Source organism: Quercus lobata, chromosome 1 (genome assembly GCF_001633185.2).
Source record: "Quercus lobata isolate SW786 chromosome 1, ValleyOak3.0 Primary Assembly, whole genome shotgun sequence".
In the NCBI taxonomy this organism is placed as follows: Eukaryota; Viridiplantae; Streptophyta; class Magnoliopsida; order Fagales; family Fagaceae; genus Quercus; species Quercus lobata.
Window position 1 is genome coordinate 20,533,939 of NC_044904.1, and position 18,043 is coordinate 20,551,981.

The 18,043-nt window shown below is 36.1% G+C and overlaps 2 protein-coding genes across 3 annotated transcripts; one reads left to right on the forward strand and one right to left on the reverse strand.

Moving 5' to 3' along the window:
- Positions 1–3,624: 3,624 nt before the first annotated feature.
- LOC115982727 (RINT1-like protein MAG2L) lies at positions 3,625–7,331 on the reverse strand. 2 transcript variants are annotated; one of them, XM_031105436.1, is made up of 4 exons: positions 6,840–7,331; positions 6,643–6,735; positions 5,913–6,007; positions 3,625–5,758 (listed from the first exon to the last, which is right to left on the reverse strand). In XM_031105436.1, exons 1-4 carry the CDS (start codon positions 7,165–7,167, stop codon positions 3,791–3,793), a joined length of 2,484 nt encoding a protein of 827 aa, XP_030961296.1. In that variant the 5' UTR covers positions 7,168–7,331; the 3' UTR covers positions 3,625–3,790. The 2 variants fall into 2 exon arrangements, with proteins under 2 accessions (XP_030961296.1, XP_030961290.1); XM_031105430.1 differs by having other exon boundaries at positions 5,889–6,007; positions 6,840–7,330.
- Positions 7,332–13,271: 5,940 nt separating this feature from the next.
- On the forward strand, positions 13,272–16,073 carry LOC115982738 (urease accessory protein F). Its single transcript, XM_031105444.1, has 2 exons — positions 13,272–13,414; positions 15,086–16,073. Exon 2 carries the CDS (start codon positions 15,104–15,106, stop codon positions 15,833–15,835), a length of 732 nt encoding a protein of 243 aa, XP_030961304.1. The 5' UTR covers positions 13,272–13,414; positions 15,086–15,103; the 3' UTR covers positions 15,836–16,073.
- Positions 16,074–18,043: the final 1,970 nt, after the last annotated feature.

Sequence of the window (18,043 nt, forward strand, 5' to 3'; positions counted from 1 at the left end):
CCATGAAGTTAAGTTTGTGGTTTGTGAAGCCCATATTGTGAGGAAAATTTTGAGTTGCGATTCGTGAAGTGATTGGGCTTCATAAGAGACATCCATAATAATTTGCGGTAAAAAATCTCAACCCGTGGTAATGTATTCAAGGAGTGCGATTTTATTTTTATTTATTTATTTTTTTCAATAGTTACATATAGGGTAGGGTGATTTGAATTTTAGATGTCTCAATTGAAAACAACAAAAAATGCTAATTAATTGAGTTACAAGCCTCTTGGCCATAGAAGAAGGGGCTTGGGTATTGGAGTAATTGGACTCATCAACCAACTCATATTTTTTCGATATTGTAGTTATTTTTTTGAGTAAATTTCAATTTAAACCCTATCGTGGGGTTAGGGGCCCAAATCACATACTGGGCCTTGGGTCCTGTCCAAGGAGGTAAGTAATTCGAAGACAAGCAAGCAGTACAAAATGATTTGAGTTAGACTTTACGAATAGAGCATGGACGGGAAGGTTGTCCGAGGAGGAGTGTCTCCTCGGACTGGCTAAGAATAGGTTAAACACAGGACCTAATGATCAAGGCGACCTCCCAGGATGCATCAATGACAAGGACGTACTCCAAAAACGTGAAAGAGAGAAGGAAACCCCAAAAAATATCTAAGGGAAAGCTGCTACCATCGCATTGAATGCACTACAGCTACTTTTCTGGCCGCATTTATGTGAAAAAGACCCTTGAACAGTACTGTCTTGTCAACCGCAACTCATAGAAAGCCAAAGTGGGTGTCTAATGGGACAGATACTCAAGTAAGGGCTCAAATGATCAACAAGTGTGGGATCAAGATGACCCAAAGGGGGCTATATAATGGGAGAGACCCTCCTTCTAAGGGGGGTAGAAAAAAGAGAGAAGAAAAAGGGAAGAAACACTGTAGTAATCTAGAACCAGATTTATAGCAAAGTTTTGAGAATAATATTTAAGAATCAGTCTCCTCGGACTTGGTCAGGGACTTTTTTCTTTAGTGAACATCTATTATCTTTCTTTTTACGTCATTTAAATCTATAGGCTGGTTACTTAATTCACTAAAGCTCAGTTTTCCAACCCATTCTTTACAAATTTATTACTTTGGGCTTTTTGGGCTTAAGTCTATACATTTGTTAGGCTAAAAGTTCAGACCAGGTCCTTACACCTATAATTTAGGGATAGTCTAAATTAAACCCTATAGTTTCAAAAGTGCTAAATTAAATCCTAAACTTTAGAAATGAAACAAATTAAACCTTGGAAGCTAGGCTATATAAAGCCATCTCCCACCAAGAATAAAGGTACACACTCACAATCATACTAGATTATTGAAGTATTTTAAAGCTTTGTTAGCTATCTAATTGAAGCATCGGAGGGTCCTTGCTAAGCACTACCCTAGTGTTGTTTCTTCCTAGTTACATTCTTTTGCAAAAAGGTTATTACTCTTCCATTTGACTTAGATGAGAAATTCAATTGACGACCATTTTTGGTTTCATTAGTTTGACTCTTCCATTCAACTTCTATGAGAAATTCAACTAATGACCATTTTTGGTTTCATCAGTTTGGCATTGTATGTGGGGAACGATGTAATCTGAATTACAGGCCGTCATGACTCCATTTGAATTCCTCACCACTAATGGACCCGAATATGTCAACCTAGCTTGATCCAATTTAGATGTCTCAACAAATTCAAACTCTCACAGCTAGTGTAAAAGAGTTGGCCAAACGGAATCAGGAGCTGAGATAGTGAATGTGCCCAGAAAAAAATAACACGCCTCTTAGATGACGTAATCGGAGCAACAACGAAGAAGAAGTTCATAGTTTGAAAAATAGTCACAGGGGAGGAAGTTTCGAGCATACATAGCAATCCAATCGGAACGATGACGAGTTGTCAAAGAACATGAGAAAAGAAATGGATGAAATGAAGAGTGCTATGAAGGGAAACACCTAAAAAAACTTAGATAGGATGATAAAAAGGACTAATTCACCTTTCACCACTAGTGTTTTGTAATGTCCACTACCTCCAAAGTTCTAACTTCCTCAGTTGGAGACATATGATGGTTTGAAGGATCCTCCTGATTATATAGAATCCTTCAAGACGTTGTTGAATCACCAACAAACTCCCAACGAGGTAATGTGTGCAAATCTTTCCCAACCACACTTAAAGTAGTAGCTCAAGTTTGGTTTAGCAAGTTGGCACCCTTGCCAAGCTTTGAACAACTGAGCAATTCATTTGTATGACACTTCATTGGAGGACAAATACACAAAATACCAATTGCTTATTTACTGATGATAAAACAGCAGGAGGGGGAAATCTTGAGGGCTTTTGTGAAACGCTTCAACAGAGAAATCTTAGAAGTGGATGAGGTAGATGATCAAGTCTCGCTAATTGATTTCCAAGCAGGGCTAACATCAGAAGACTTTATTTTTGCAATGGCAAAGAGTCCACCAACCACAATGATAGGTCTTATGTTCAAAACACAGAAGGGCATGAATGGAGAAAACACATTGATGGCCAAATGCATAGTTAGTAAACGAAAGGAAGAAGAAGAAGTGGATGAGGAATTCAACTGACGACCATTTTTGGTTTCATCAATTTAGAGGCATTGGATGGAAGCAAATTGCTCTGTCTTTGGAATGTTGAACATCTCAAGAGATATTATCAGTAAAAATGTTATTAGTATTACTTTATTTCCTTGTGATTCCTTGATAGCTAAAAAAAATAAAATAAAAAATAAGAGGACACAATTCCTTCGAGCAAATAAAACTTCTTCAAGTGAAAGCATTATCTTTTCTTAGTTTATGCTTCCAAAAATCATTTTTGATAATGTAAAAGAGTAAAATCATTAGGACAATAAATTCTTAATACAAGAGTAAAATTGTCACAACAATAAATTCTAAACACGAGTAAAATCATCACAATAGTAAATTCTAAACACAAGAATAAAATCATCATAACGGTAAATTTTTAATTCAAGAACGAAATTGTTACGAAGGTAAAGAGTAAAATAGAGCTAACATGGCACTATCTCATTGGAGGGCGTAAATACTTGGGTTTACGCAAAGTCCTAACTGAATTTAAACTCAAATACAATCTACCAAGAGAATACATATCCCTCCTCTTTATTTGAATGTTCTAAAATTGAAATGTGATGGAATAAATAATAAGACATCTTATAAATTGAAGATGGATTATACCTCTTTTTTTTTTCTTTTTTTTTTTTTTTTTTTAAATTTATAGGAATGTATATAAATTGACATCATAAACAAAATTGTTATATAAAAATCATAATATAGCTATATAAGTGGAACCTATACCCCTCCAAAATTGTAAAATGATGTAGTGAGACGATCTCATGAAATACCCCCTCCTTCAAGTTTCCCCAATTGGAAGGAATTAAAAATGAGGGGTTTTGGTGGGGTATCTTATTTCTCCAAATCCCTTCACACCCCTTTCTCTCTCCCTCTTGAAAATTATCCAGATAAGATTAATTAAGCAACCCATATCCCCTTCCCTTTAACCCCTCTCCTCCCCTCTCCATCCAAACACACTGGAAGAGTAAAAATCAAAATGGAGGGAGTACCTTAAATTTATGAGTGGCAAGTGGCAACCATGAACTGTAATCTCTTCTGTGTAGCATTTCATTCAGTTGCCTTCAAAGAGCCAGCTAAATTAGATTAAATAATTACAAAAAGAAAGTACCATTCTATTTCAACTACAACCAGCTGCAAGTGAGAAAATTAAAATTATTTTAAAAATCCTATCTGCTACCATAGTAAATATCAAGTTCCAAACTTCCTGTTCCTCAAAACTCTATCAACTTGATCAAAAGGTATTTGAGAAATTCCAGAAAGATGCAAGTATTTTATTCCATTTTCTCCGGTGGATAAAACTACTTGCAAATGCTTAACCTCTTCCTTCTTCAATTTTAAAAGCTTAAGAGTCTCTTTAATACAAGGGAAAAACGCTTGGGGCCGAGCACAAAAAGGCTGAAAAATACAAAACAATGCTTGCATATCAGTTTCAAACTGACCGACCCCCCTGTCAGAAAAGTGAATCTCACTTGAGAGAATGCTGCAAGAAATGAAATGGTCAAGTCCTTCAGCAACACTTCTCCATAAATCCAAGAAGTCTTTTGGATTGAGGCTTGTCTTCAAAACTTGAAGCTGACTTCTTAGAACATCTAATGCTTCAACAAAATCAGTGCATACAACTAGATCCATGGTTGCTGATAATCTAACTGGAGACAAAACTTCTTGCTCTTCCTCAAAATGTTCCTTATTTTGGACATATTCCCATGAAAGATTTTCAAATGCACGAAGAATAACAGCAATTATCTCCATAAGCCAATTGGTCTCGAGTTCAGACAAATTTTTTATTTCTTCTCCAAAAAAGCACCCCCAGTCAATACCTTCATCTTTGTTATGGAGGTTGGAATCAATTTCAGCAATTCTCATCTCAAGAAAGTCCACATCATCACTCCATTCTTGCAGTTTAGAATCAACATACCTGGCAGCATTAATCAGTCCACATAATCTGATCAATGCACCATCATCATAATTGTCAGGAGAGAATTCGGTTCCCTTGAAGCGGAAAAGCAGTACTTCAAAAAAGTACCAGAGGAATTTGACTGCAGTTGATCTGATAAATCGTAGGCGTAGTAATGTGGCTGGCATAGTTCGGCATCGTTCAATCAATTCCCAGGAAATTTTAAGGGCGGATTCTGCAATGAACGGAGCTTTATGATCTTCTCTAGTAGAAAGAACATATTGCTCAGTGTATGTTGCCAATCCATGTTTATTATCAACTATCCAAGCTCTCTCATCTTTCACTTCTGCCTTTAGTTTCTTACAAGCATCCTTGAGCTCCATCTTTGCCCAAATCTTGAGCCAATCAGGCCTATCATGGAATATCATTAATACTGATATGCCTCTTGAAAGGCCTTCAAACCTTTCAGACTCTGCCAGGAAGAGACCAGTTTCCAAATTTACAAGCAATTGCATCTGTTTGTCAAAAGCAATTATAAGGTCCATCAGATGAAGCCATGAAGTCATAACTTCAGATGTCATATGTTTTTCTTTGTATCTTTCAGCAAGACCAGAGAAAAATCTCTTTGCTAAAAAGGCAGACAGCATTTGGATCATTGCAGACACCCAAGCTTCTCTAGCACTACAACTTACCAGTCTTGCTCTATCAATCAAAGGTTGCAACACATCATCCACTCCAACGATAAAATCCCTAGTAATTTTATACATAAGAGCAAAAATAAACTCAGGCTGATCAGCCCATTTTGAGAAGTGGTATTCCATCCGTGATGCAATAGGAGATACCAGTTCATCAATAGCCCAAAGCTGCATACTGTACTCCTTTTTCCCAAAAAGATTACGCTGTCGTTCTTCCCTCCGTTTCTGCAGATGCTGCAAAGCACAAAGAGCTATAAAGCTATGAGAATATCTCTCTCTTTTGTCACCTTGCATCAAAACTAGAGGGTTAGGGAGGCCAGATATTTGTCCGCTTTCAATTTTAGATGTTAAAAGTTTTGGTGGCCATCCAAGAGAACCAAGAAGAGCTCGGTGATCGGCAAAAACTTGTGGCCTAATAACCGCCAAAATTTTATCTACCCTATTATCAACAGATATCAAAAGATTACGCCACTGAGGGTGGAACTTCACAACATTTACTAATGCTTCTTCAATATCATTCATGGCTTTTATGGCTTGAAGCAACTTTTCTTGCTTTGGTCCAGAGTCCTGCATTCCAACACAAATTAATGTTCAACATTTTGGCTCCCATCAACTAACCTACCACTTCAACATGCAACCAGGAATACTGCAAAACAAAAGGAAGGGGGCTGGGGGGGTGAAGGGACTAGACCATTACAGTAGCAATTGATGACTTTAAAACCTTTGCTGAGAAGAGGAACCCAGAGTGGCGATTCACAACACAGAAAACAGCATCTTCAAGATCCCCAACCAGAGCTTCCAACCGTAGAGCAGTTTCTGATATAATAAGAAAGTAAGTTTAGCTTGTGCCTTGGTATGCCAAGTGGGAAAGGGGAGGGGATGCTTACTGTTAATCCATAAAGTTTATCCCATGATGGATTTTAGTCTTTAAGTTTAAAGTTATTGCTTTTAGTCCCTTAGATGATGTGACAAACTAAAAATTTGACACACCATCACTCTGTAGGGACTAAAAGTGATCACATTAAGTTTGATAGGGAACAAAATCAATCACTCTAAAGTTTTTTAGGGACTCAAAGTGATCGGTTTAAACTTGAGTGACTACAATCACTTATGGACTAAAGTCTAGAGACCAATAGTGTATTTTGGCCAAAAAATAAAATGTTAACAGATGGAATTGGGATAATGTTAATGTCCACAAGAATCTAAGCCTATGAATCAAAATATATAATCAATTATGAGATGAACATAATTTCTCAGACTGACAGGTATGCATGACAACACAGATATACACCATTGACTAATAAAGACACAAGTTGAGGAAGTAAATGCATGTGAAGGAAATTTAAGGCTATGAAGTTGGTAACAGTAATACTATTTGTCAAGTCGGTCACACATTCAGAAAAGCATAAGAATGGAAAAGAAATAGAAATAGAAATTGGTCCGTAACCCACCAATATAATTGCGAATACTCTCAATTTGCCTGACTTGCTTAGCAAGTAAAGCCAGAGGCAACTCTTCACCCAGTATCTTCGAACCAAACCCATCTACAATCCCATAAAAAAGAAAATTAGAACATAAACATATTACACATACAACAATAGTTCGAACAACGGTAATTAAGAATGAAACCAAACATATACGAACAAACCTTGTGGAACAGTGCGGAGGTTGAGGTTGTGCAGTTTGAGATTGAGATTGTGAAGGGAGGTTTTGGCAGCGAAGGAACGAGAGATCCATGAAACGGCGCGTTTGGTGAGGCTTGTCCCGAGGGAGAGTAGATGGGTGTCGAGATCAGAGCAGCGTTTGTCGAGTGATGAGAAGAGATGGGGAGTTTTGGAGAGGAGATCTTGGTGGGTTCGGAAATGTTGGTCGAGAAACTCCAACTGATGTGGGGAGAGATCACTGGGTTTGGGCAAAACCGCTGGAAGTGGAGGAGTTGGTGGTGGTGGTGGTGGTGATGACACTGTGGGTTCCATTTAGGACAATCTTTAAAAAAAAAAAATTTGATACCTACTATTTTGGGAGCTTTTGTGTTTTTTGAACTGGCTGGTTCAAGTGTTCAACAACTCCTCCGACTTGGGGTTTCTCCCTCTGTTGTAGTCCCTGTTTGCGTAACGTCATTTGTCTTTATTGTTGGTTAATGTTTGTTGGTATTCAGCTTCTCGCACACATCTGTCCACACTACTTTATTAGATATTGTGCGTGGGGATATTTGCCGACTAACATTGTGAAGGGTTAGAATATAGTAAGTTAATGGAAATTAGCATTTCGAGTTTTTAAAACTTGAGTTTCATATCAATCTCGAGCCTCAAATTCTTACTTTCTATTTGTTGAGTTTGCTGAGTTGGACACGGTTATGCCATATAGATCTCGAGTTTCTAACAGTTGAGATTAAAAAAATGAATCTCGAGTTTTTTACACTCAATTTCAAATAGTATATACCCAGAAAAAGAAGAAAGAACCCGACTGAAGAAAGAAAGAACCCAGGAAAAAAAAAAATATATTTTAGGCAAAATCATTTTTAACAGATGATGAGGTTCTAAAGCAAATTCTAGACAAGGAACCCAGGGAAAAAACATCATCAAAGAACCCAGAGAAGAAAAAATATCATCAAACAACGAATTTATCAACAAACCCAGAGAAGAAAAACATCATCAAACAACGAAAATTCATCAAACTAAAGACCCAAAGAAGAAAAACCTTCGCCTGGAGCTTCGCCGCTGCTGCCTCCGTCGCTCCTGGGTTAGGGAGATTTGGGTTTGTTGATTTTGGTACTTGAAGAACAACAGACCTGAAGAAGAACAGGAAGAACAATCTGACAATGAAGAACAGAGGAATGATCTGACGACGAACAAACACTACAAAACGCGGGGGCCTTGGGCCGCGTTTTTTAAGCCGTGGCTATAAAAAACGCGGCCCAAGATAGACTGAAGCCGTGTTTCATAAAAACGCGGCCATAGACAGGCTCTTAGGCCGCGTTTTTTAAGCGGGGCCATAGATGGGTTCTTAGGCCGCGTTTATTTGAGCTAAAAACGCGGCCTAAGGACCTCCGTACTTTATATTAGTTCAAACTTTTTTTTTTCTTTTCCTTAACTGTGGCCGCATTTTAAAAACAGGGCCATAGACGGGTTCTTAGGCCGCGTTTTTTAAGCGTGGCCATAGACAGGTTCTTAGGCCGCGTTTTTTTGAGTTAAAAACGCGGCCTAAGGACCTCTGTATTTTATTTTTTGGCAATTTTTTTTTTCTTTTCCTTAACTGTGGCCGCATTTTAAAAATGAGGCCATAGACTGGTGAAGTTACTGGTGAAGGATCCTTGGGCAAGACTAACTACTGCCCAGGCCCTATGTATGTATTGAATTTGTCTCTTAGTAAATATCAATTTTGATTACTTCTAGCCTATTGGAATTGGCTAATGCAATTACAAAAATTTTTAGGCAATAGAGTTGTGACTCAAACTGAGATTCTGGCCTATTGGAATTGACTAATGCAATTACAATTTTATCTTTCATTTCATTTTAAAGCTTGTTTCTTTTATATCATATTCAGATATGGATTTCTTTTATGTTTGGTTAAATGCCTATTTTGATTTACTAAGCAAAAGGTTAGGAGTCCCAACTTAAGTGTTTACTGTGTGGGTGGAGATCTTGTAACGAATACAGTAAATTGAAATTAAAAACAAGGATTTCGTTTGAGGAGAGTTACATTGATAAGAATTTGATGATTTATTTGACAGTGAATGTCTTTCTTCAGCATTGTGCTGAAGAAAAAAGGGCTATAGGGAAAAAAAGAAAAAAGAAAAAAAGGGCTATAGCCGCGTTTTTAAACACGGCTAAAAATATGTCCTATAGCCACATTTAAAAAATGCGGCTAAAAATATGTCCTATAGCCACATTTAAAAAATGCGGCTATAGTGTCACCTATAGCCACGTTTTAAACGCAGCCATTAGTCCGATCCTATAGCCACGTTTTAAACGCGGCCATAGGTCCTGGTCTTAGGCCACGTTTTAAACGCGGCCATAGGTCCTGGTCTTAGGCCACGTTTTAAGCGCGGCTATAGAATCTGGTCTTGGGCTGCGGTTAAAAAGTGTGGCCATAGGACCGTCAGTCCTATAGTCACGGGTTTTAGGCCACACTAGAAAGCGTGGCCTAAAAAAACGCGGCTATATGCTATAGCCACGTTTTTTTGATATATAGCCACGTTTTAAAAACGCGGCCATAGAACCTTTTTTTTGTAGTGAAAGACAAAGTCACTCTGCGTCGCTTGTGGCAACAATGTTGGCAACTGGACCGAGGAGCGGCTCAGATCGTGGCTGATGCTCACGTGCTTTCAGACATCGATGATTTCGTCGGTGATGTTCTAATGGAAGAGTTGATGGGTGTCATTGCTTGTGTTCTTGGAGACATGGGTTGCCTCCGTTTGTGTTTGTGGGTTTGAGATACATTGAAAGAAGAAGACGAAGGCTGATCTGGAAAAAAAAAAAAAAATGGTGGAACTCGAGTTTCTAAAACTCGAGTTCTACGTGGAATTTTTTTTCCACATCGGACGCCACCGGTTGGGTCTCCGCTTGGGTCTTGAGTTTTAAAAACTCGAGTTCTAATTGATCTCGAGTTTTAAAAACTCGAGATGCTAGTTTTCCAGTTTGTTTTGCAACCTGACAACTAATGATATTCTTAGAAAATTAACGCTAAATGGAAAAAAAATTCTATTGTGCGTACAAAATACGATTTTAGTTATTAAATTGAAATCGTAAAATTATATTTTGAAGACACGAATTTAAGTTAAATTGTATTTTAAATACTCGATTTTAATTGATGTGGTGCATACTGTTCGTCCATAATGTATGTAATAATCAGCGCTCAATATTGTTTCAATCTCTAAAATTTGTATTAACTTCTTGAAAATAATTCTTCAATAGCTTAGGGGTGAAAATAAACACGAAAATCACTTTTTTTAAATAATTTTTTGTAAAAAATAAAAGAAGATATTTTTCAAAATTTAAGAACAAAATATATTAATATAACACTTTTAATAGTTTAGAGAAAAAAAATTGTTAACGTATTTTGTTTTTTAGAAAATAATAATAAAATAAATTGTAATTTGAATCCTTAAAATTTGGGGAATTTTTAATTTTGTCCCAAAAAATTTTTAAATGATTTTTCACTAAATTGCAATATACACGCTAAACCTTTGGGATAATTTTAATATTCTTACTAAAGTTCCAAATTTTGGATTCTTAAAACTATGTCATTTTTAGTTGAAAGGACCACCGCACACCCTTGGTGCGATGGTCACTCCACAAGTATAAGTGCTTGTGGGGTGTGGGGAGAAAGGGTCGGGGTTCAAGTCTTCAAGAGGGAGCTTCACACTCATATACACTTAAATTAGACTAGAGTAGAATTCTATTTTATATAAAAAATAAAAATAAAAGTTGCAAGGGCTCTTAACAAAAATTTCATTACCATATATAAACAAAGTGGCTTAAATCAAAATGAGATATAACCTTAGAGCATTCACATCCGTCTCCTCAAATTTCTAGCCAAATTAACACAAAAAAAAAACACTACATTTTCTAATTTAGCTATCTATATATTTATTTTTATACACGTACATCAGCCTCAGTATTATATCCTTGTTTCAATTAAATCTTATTTTCTTTCTATTCACAATTTTAATCCCAAAACCCACAATCACCAAACACAATTCTATCACTTAGCACAACCGTCCCAAAACCCATAACCATCCAACACAATCCAATCACTCAGCACAACCGTCACACCGCATCTGCATCCAGACATGGATATCCGTAAACACTCCAACACAAGTTACACAACCAAATCAAAGCCAAAACAAACACAAGCACACAACCACCAAATAAAGTGTCTTGGATCCACCATCAAAACCCAACAGATCTTGGTTTCAAACCAAGGGTGTTGAACCAGCACTCAACCGTTGCACACCAACCAGAAACCCATCTCAACTGTCGCCCATCTCCACTGGTGCCAAAAACCCAAATTGTGACCTATTCAATCGTCACCAACAACCAAATTGTGATCTAATTTCAGCAAGATGTTGATGTGATATCCAGAGGCAATCGATTGTGAGAGAAGACCCAAAGGCAGTTAATTGTGAGAGAGACCCAAAGGCATTTGATCTTGAGAGAGAGAAGAAACAAGACCAGGAGGCACAAAATAGAGAGAAGAAGAAACGATCATCAGAGAGAGAGAAAGAGAGGGAAATAAAAAAATGAATTTATTTGGTGCAGCGATGAAAGTGCCTTACCCTTACCATAAGAGACAAGTTATTGTTCCTTGTTAAGGTTTTTGTGCTAGTTTATTGAGACTGATGTAGGAGAGTTTTGTGTGCTTTTAGCTATATTTTTATCATCAGACTAGATTAACTAGTTTGATGCGAATGCTCTTGGGCTACATACTTGCATATTCAAATTTTAAAACCTTAAAAGGAAAAATTAAAATTACCCTTAACTTTAAGGTGTAAATTTCAATTTAGTTAAAAAAAAAAAGTTTAAATTATTGATTATTCTTAAAACTATTTGATAAAGTTCAATGTAATTTTGGTGATAAAAAGTCTTTAACTCAATGACATAGTCTACTCTCTTATATTATGAGGGTTGGGATTTCATTAGTTGTAAGTTGTAACCATCTAATTGTAAAAATTTAAAAAAAAAAATATTACTCACTTTACAATAGTATCAATTTCATCCATCAAGTTTTAAAATCAAGTCATTTTTTTTTAATTATCTCTTCTATAATTAAGTTTAATGAAATTAATAATTAAATTTTTTTTGATTTTGATTTTGATTTTTTTACACTTTTTATTATAACCTTACCATTTGTACTATATTTACCGCAGTAACTTGTTTTGTAAGGACCCGTTTTGTGTTCCTAGTCCAACACATGGATGGACTTATGCCCAAAAAGCCTAAAAACAATGAATTTGTAGAGAATGAGTTAGAAAAATTGGGTTTTAGTTAACCGAACAACAAGTTAGATAGGTTTGATGATAAAAGAACGAAAACACACAAGTGTAAACAAAAGAAAAGGACGTCCTCGGCGAAATCCGAGGACACTGGTTTTTATATAAAGTTTTAAGATAACGTTACAGATTTGATTGTAAACTGCTATAGTGTTTCTTTCTTGGATTTTCCGATCCCCCTATCTTACTCTCTCCTCTCTTTTATACTGCCTCTCCTTTTCATATTCACCCTCCACGTACTTGCCAGTCGGTCGGTGTGGATACTTGTCCCATCAATCCCTCCATAAGTCCTCATGTAGTAGTTGTAAGGCTGAAATACACTGTTCAGGTATCACTTCTACATTAATGCGGCCAGGGAGTTAGCTGTAGTGCATTTAATGTGGAGGTAGCAGTTTTCACTTAAGATATTTTGGGACTCCTCCTTATCTAATGTCTCTACAATGCTTGTCTGTTCCAACTGAATTTCCGGGATCGTCACCCTTATTGATAAACCATCTCTTAAGACCTCGGCTTTGTCTAGCCGAGGACTTCTTCATCCTCGGCACATTCTCTTGAGCTATTATGACAAAATCCCACCTTTTATTCATCAACACAGTCTCCTCTGACGAAAACTTATCCTCCTCGGGCAAATCCTTGTTCTCGGCTTGGATCACAGGCCTAATATATGGGTAGATAATGAACTTCTGAGCCCAAGGGCCCTACATGTTTCATTAAAATTTAGATACAATGTAGATTCAAGGATGATATTTATACTGATTTTGAAATTTTTTTTTTTCTTTCCGTTGTTCTTGCTAATATTGTCGGTTTTTTTTTTTTATTTATTTATTTTTATTAATAATATGTATTATGTTCTTCCTTGAAAAAAAAAAAAAAAAAAGAAGCCAAATTAACCATTATCCTATTATTTTAGGACCAATTTAGTAATAATCTAGGGGAAAAAAAAAAATCGTAGCACTACTTAATTTAAGACAAAACATTTTAAAGTCCAGTTGTAATAAAATCGATAAGATATATTATGGGATTTATAAAAAAAAAATATATATATATATATATATATATTTATATATATTATGGATGAATCACACCAAATAAATCGAAAGTTCGAATAGTTCGAATCTGCTAGTGCAGAAGCTCTCAAATACCCGCCGAGATGAGCGAATCCACTCTCTGCTGCGACTGCGAGGAATCAACTCATTGACCGAAACCACTGCCTCACAACTCCCACTCAGGTACTCTCTCTCCCTCTCTCTCTCTCTCTCTCTCTCTCTCTCTCAATTTCATTTTCTTGAAGGTTTAGTTTGAATATATATCTATTTATGATTGTGGCTTTGGTTATATATATACTCGATCTCACTCTCACTACCTGATTGCAAAATAAATATTGGTGAATCCTGTGAAAACTAAATTGCAAAATGCAAGAACTTTATATTTTTTTTAATGACCCTTTAGCCCTTTCTTGTGATCTGATTGTATTTTTTTTTTTCTCTTCCTGATTATAAACTTTTGTGAAAATTTAATAGTATTATATGTTTTTGCTCGAAACGCAATGTCTAGGCGAATTTGGAAAGATTTTCACCTTGAAATTAAATATAAGACAAGGAATCATATAGTTGCGATTCAACAGTTATAAAAACATTGGAATATAATAGAAGTCAATTGAATGTGTATGTGTTTGGGGACACTAGAGGAATGAACGGTACACGAGACTGACACGTGGTCAATTTTGTATCGAGTGCCCAATATTGCACCGGACACAAGCCAAATCCTAGTTGTAAGATTAGGTCAGGAGGCTAGTTTAAGGGAAGCCAAAAGAATTACCATTTCTCCAATTGTTTTGTGCTCTGGCTTGTTGATTTCTCTTCTTCTTAGTCGAGCTTCGTGCTGCTGGGTGAAAATTAAATTTGTATTGCTTAATCATTTGATCACTCTATTTGTTTGCTTGTTATGAAGATATCTTGGCAGATGCACTTGCCAAGCATCTTCTCCATGATCGCTGATACTTTCAGCTGTTGTTGTTTCTCTTATGCCTGTTTGGCATCCCGTTTTGAAACCACGCTTATTCAAAGTACGACTCTTTCAAACATCACTATTTTCTAGATACAGCAGCCCATTTTCTAATGACTTGAAAATAAGCTGTATGGAACGGGCAGGCTTGGTGAGCCGCAACATTAATGATTTCCTAATCATATCTGATAACACCTCCTACAGTACCTTATTTGACTTTATTGGCACTTGACCTGGTGATTACAAGTGGTCCCATTCTATCACTGATGGTCGTTGCTTGTTGATTTTCTTTGCAGAATTTAAAGGTCTATGTGAATTATAGAGGTTGAGTTTCTTCTCACTAATTTTGATCCTCTAAATTTCCTTGAAAAGAATGTTGGCCTTTTTCAGTTCCATTCTTACTGCATAAAAAAAAATGAATGTGCAAGTGTGAGGCACTGGAAATCTTTCACTAGACTTATGCTTCGATGTCTAGGGGGATCACAAGCTTAAAAGCATGATGGACAAATGTAAGGATGATAGCCAAATGTCTTGCAGAATAGCTGACCTGCAAATAAATTTACTTTGATTAGCTTATAATTTTTCATGTTAATATTTTTTAAGGAATCCTTTGATATACCTAACTAAAATAATTCTATGAAAATGTCATTTTTAAATATCATCATAAAAGCCAACTCCTCCTTTCCCTTCTTTTTGGTTGAGCAGAAAAAAAGAGAGTAGTTAGGACAAAAGTAGTATTAATGTTTGTTACTTGCATTTAAACTGCACAGGCTTGACAGATTGAGTTTGTCTGCACCATTTTATTAAATGAATGTGTGAAAAAAATGTTTTAAGACCATTTATATACTTTCTTACTTTTAGAGACAGCTATTTATGATATTTGCTTGTCTATCTAGAGTACTTGCTCTCTTCCAATGGAGGCTGGGACGGAATTGAATAAAGAAAGTGAGAAATGTACTTCCATGGACTCTCATTTACAGTGGAGTCAGTGGCAATTGCTTGATTCCATCCTTCCTACAGGTGGGTTTGCTCATTCTTTTGGTCTTGAGGCAGCAATCCAAACTCGTATAGTATCAGGTCCTGAGGATCTTCGAACTTTTGTGATCCATGTGTTAGAGAATACTGGAAGCTTACTCCTTCCTTTTGTTTATTCTGCAACCTTGTCACCTAATTTGGAAACCTGGCATAAACTTGACAGAACATTAGATGCAATGCTCACAAATGAAGTGGGTCGAAAGGCATCAATTGCACAAGGATCAGCACTTATAAGAGTGGCTGCTGCTGTCTTTTCAGAAATCCCCTCTCTTAAATCCATGAGAGATACCTCTCTGGGTTCTGGGGTTGTTTCTTTTCACCATGCTCCTATATTTGGGCTTATATGTGGACTTCTTGGGTTGGATAGTAGAACCTCTCAGAGAGCTTACTTGTTTATTACAACGAGGGATGTTATCTCTGCTGCAACAAGGTTGAATTTGGTAGGACCTATGGGTGCAGCTGTATTGCAGCATCAAATTGTTCTTCTTGCTGAAGCTATCCTGGAAAAGTGGATGGACCGTAATGCTGAGGAAGCATGCCAAACAATTCCTTTGCTTGATACTGTGCAGGGTTGCCATGGTTACCTGTTTTCTAGAATGTTCTGCTCTTGAAACCCCAAAAAAATTGCATCAATTTGTTGTCTTTGTTGTTCTACACTGATGACTGATGCTACAGCCTCTGTGGGATAGGCTTATACAGTCAGTTGTAAAATCACTAGTCATTGATATTTCCACCAATTTTTCCATGCCTTCAGAAAATTAAAATCACTAGCTATATTTCTAAAACTGATACAGTACACATATTCTGTTAGCAAAAAGAAAGCAATTCTAAAGATTGTTTTCGCGCAAACTTTTACTTGTTTACTTCAGTCTTTACTACTTTGAGTTATGCTTTTAGCTAGCTTCTAGAGGAGAAACTCACCTGACTACCTGAGTCCTGTTTAGTCTATCAATACATAAGCCAAGCCCCTTTCTCAGAGATATCCTACAGAGCGTTTTCTTCTTGTTTTGGGCATAAAATGCTCTTAATTTGTAGAAAGAGAATAATTGTAAATTTTTAATGCTGCCTTTATTAGTACGTACCCAAAACAAAATTATCAAAGAGTCACCGCAGTGGACCCGATGTTCATCTTTGCATGAAGATTGATGTCAATATCCTTGAAACTAAGCTTTACGAAAACCCGCTTACAATACTTAGGAAAATGATAAAAACACAAAATATTTTACAATTTTTTTTTTTCAAATTGTTAATTTGGTAAGTGGTTATTGGTGGTCGGTAAAAAAGTAGTGTTAGTGGTGGACATATAAAAACAAGTAAGAATTTGTCATATTAATAATTTGTAAAAATGTTGTAAAATAATTTGTAACTATAGCATTATTCTTTAAATATTTTAATTCTTATGAGTACTGTAAGGGTCCAGCCCAATGGGATGGCAACCTTTGGGCTTGGGTCACAATTAATTAATTTGTGGGTAATTGGAAATATAGCTCACAATGGGTGATCCCAGGAAGGATTAAGTAGATGACTTGAGGAATAAAAGTTACTCCATGATGGTTTGAGATTATTTATTGGACTATCTAAGGAGATTCTCAGGTGGCTGAGTTATCTTTCAAGTGTTCTCGACTGGTTTATTCTTTCCCAAAAGAAATGTGTTGTCCTTCCATTCACTCGTGTTTCTCACCTCTGAAAAATGTTCCAACCCCTTTTCCTTTAAATCTTTCCCCTTTTATACTCTCTCATTAGTTGGTTGGTAATGATGAGAATATTCAACTTGTGCATGGGCCCCACCACTTGAGTGTAGGGCATTGTTCTATTATGTCTAATTTCATATCAAGGAAATGGGCCCCCTTAGTTTCGGCCCTACGATAATTCCTTTGTAACTTGAACCATGCATCTAGATCCATGCTCAGATAGCGGACTCTCCCAAGGCATTATTTATCCTCGGCACTACTTTCCTCCTTGGGGGATAAGAGTGATTTGTTTGGACCTTAGCATAGTTGTCTATGTAACAGACTTGTTCAAGCCTCTCACATGTGGGTTGGGCCACATATTTATGGGTCTTGGCCTGAATTCGGTTTGGGCCGAGCTCCATCTACCCATAGTCACATTCATTTATAATTCACTAAACAGTTTATAGCGATTTTTTTAAAAGGAAAAATAAATAAATAATAGAGGGAAAGAATCACCTTTCAAGTCCTTAGGGGTAGTGATTGGACACATAAAAGAATGTAAAATGATAAAACTAACAAATAAATAAAAACTCTTGATTTCTTCGAGTAAAGACATGTTTTTATTTTTTATTTTTTATTTTTTTAAATTAGTAAAGAAGGGAAATATGAATTACCTTCAGGCAATATCATATTTCTTTTTCTTTTTTATTTATTTATTTGGAGTAAATTACAAAAAACTTAAAGTTTTAGGAATGAAATTTCGCTCCAAACCTTAACAAAAATGACACTCATCTCCATGAGTTTTGTAACAAATCAACACATAAATCATACCATTAGTAACCTTAATGAAATATTTCAATTTTTGAAAATATTTGTTTGACCAAACTATAACGATGGTTAGTTAAGTTTTCTTTTCAGCCATTTTTCAGTTACTTTTAATGAATATTTTTAGCAATCATACACAAATTTGTTTGATTAGGAAGATGGAGAAGTAGGAGGATAGAAACATGAGAGTATACAAAATATTTTAGTTTTCCATCATATGTGTTTGATAAAGAGGAAGGGAAAGAGGAAGGGTAAAAAATAAATATGAATTTCCTTTGTTTGGCTAGAAAGAATAATGAGAGGATAAAAAAAAAGTTTAGTAGG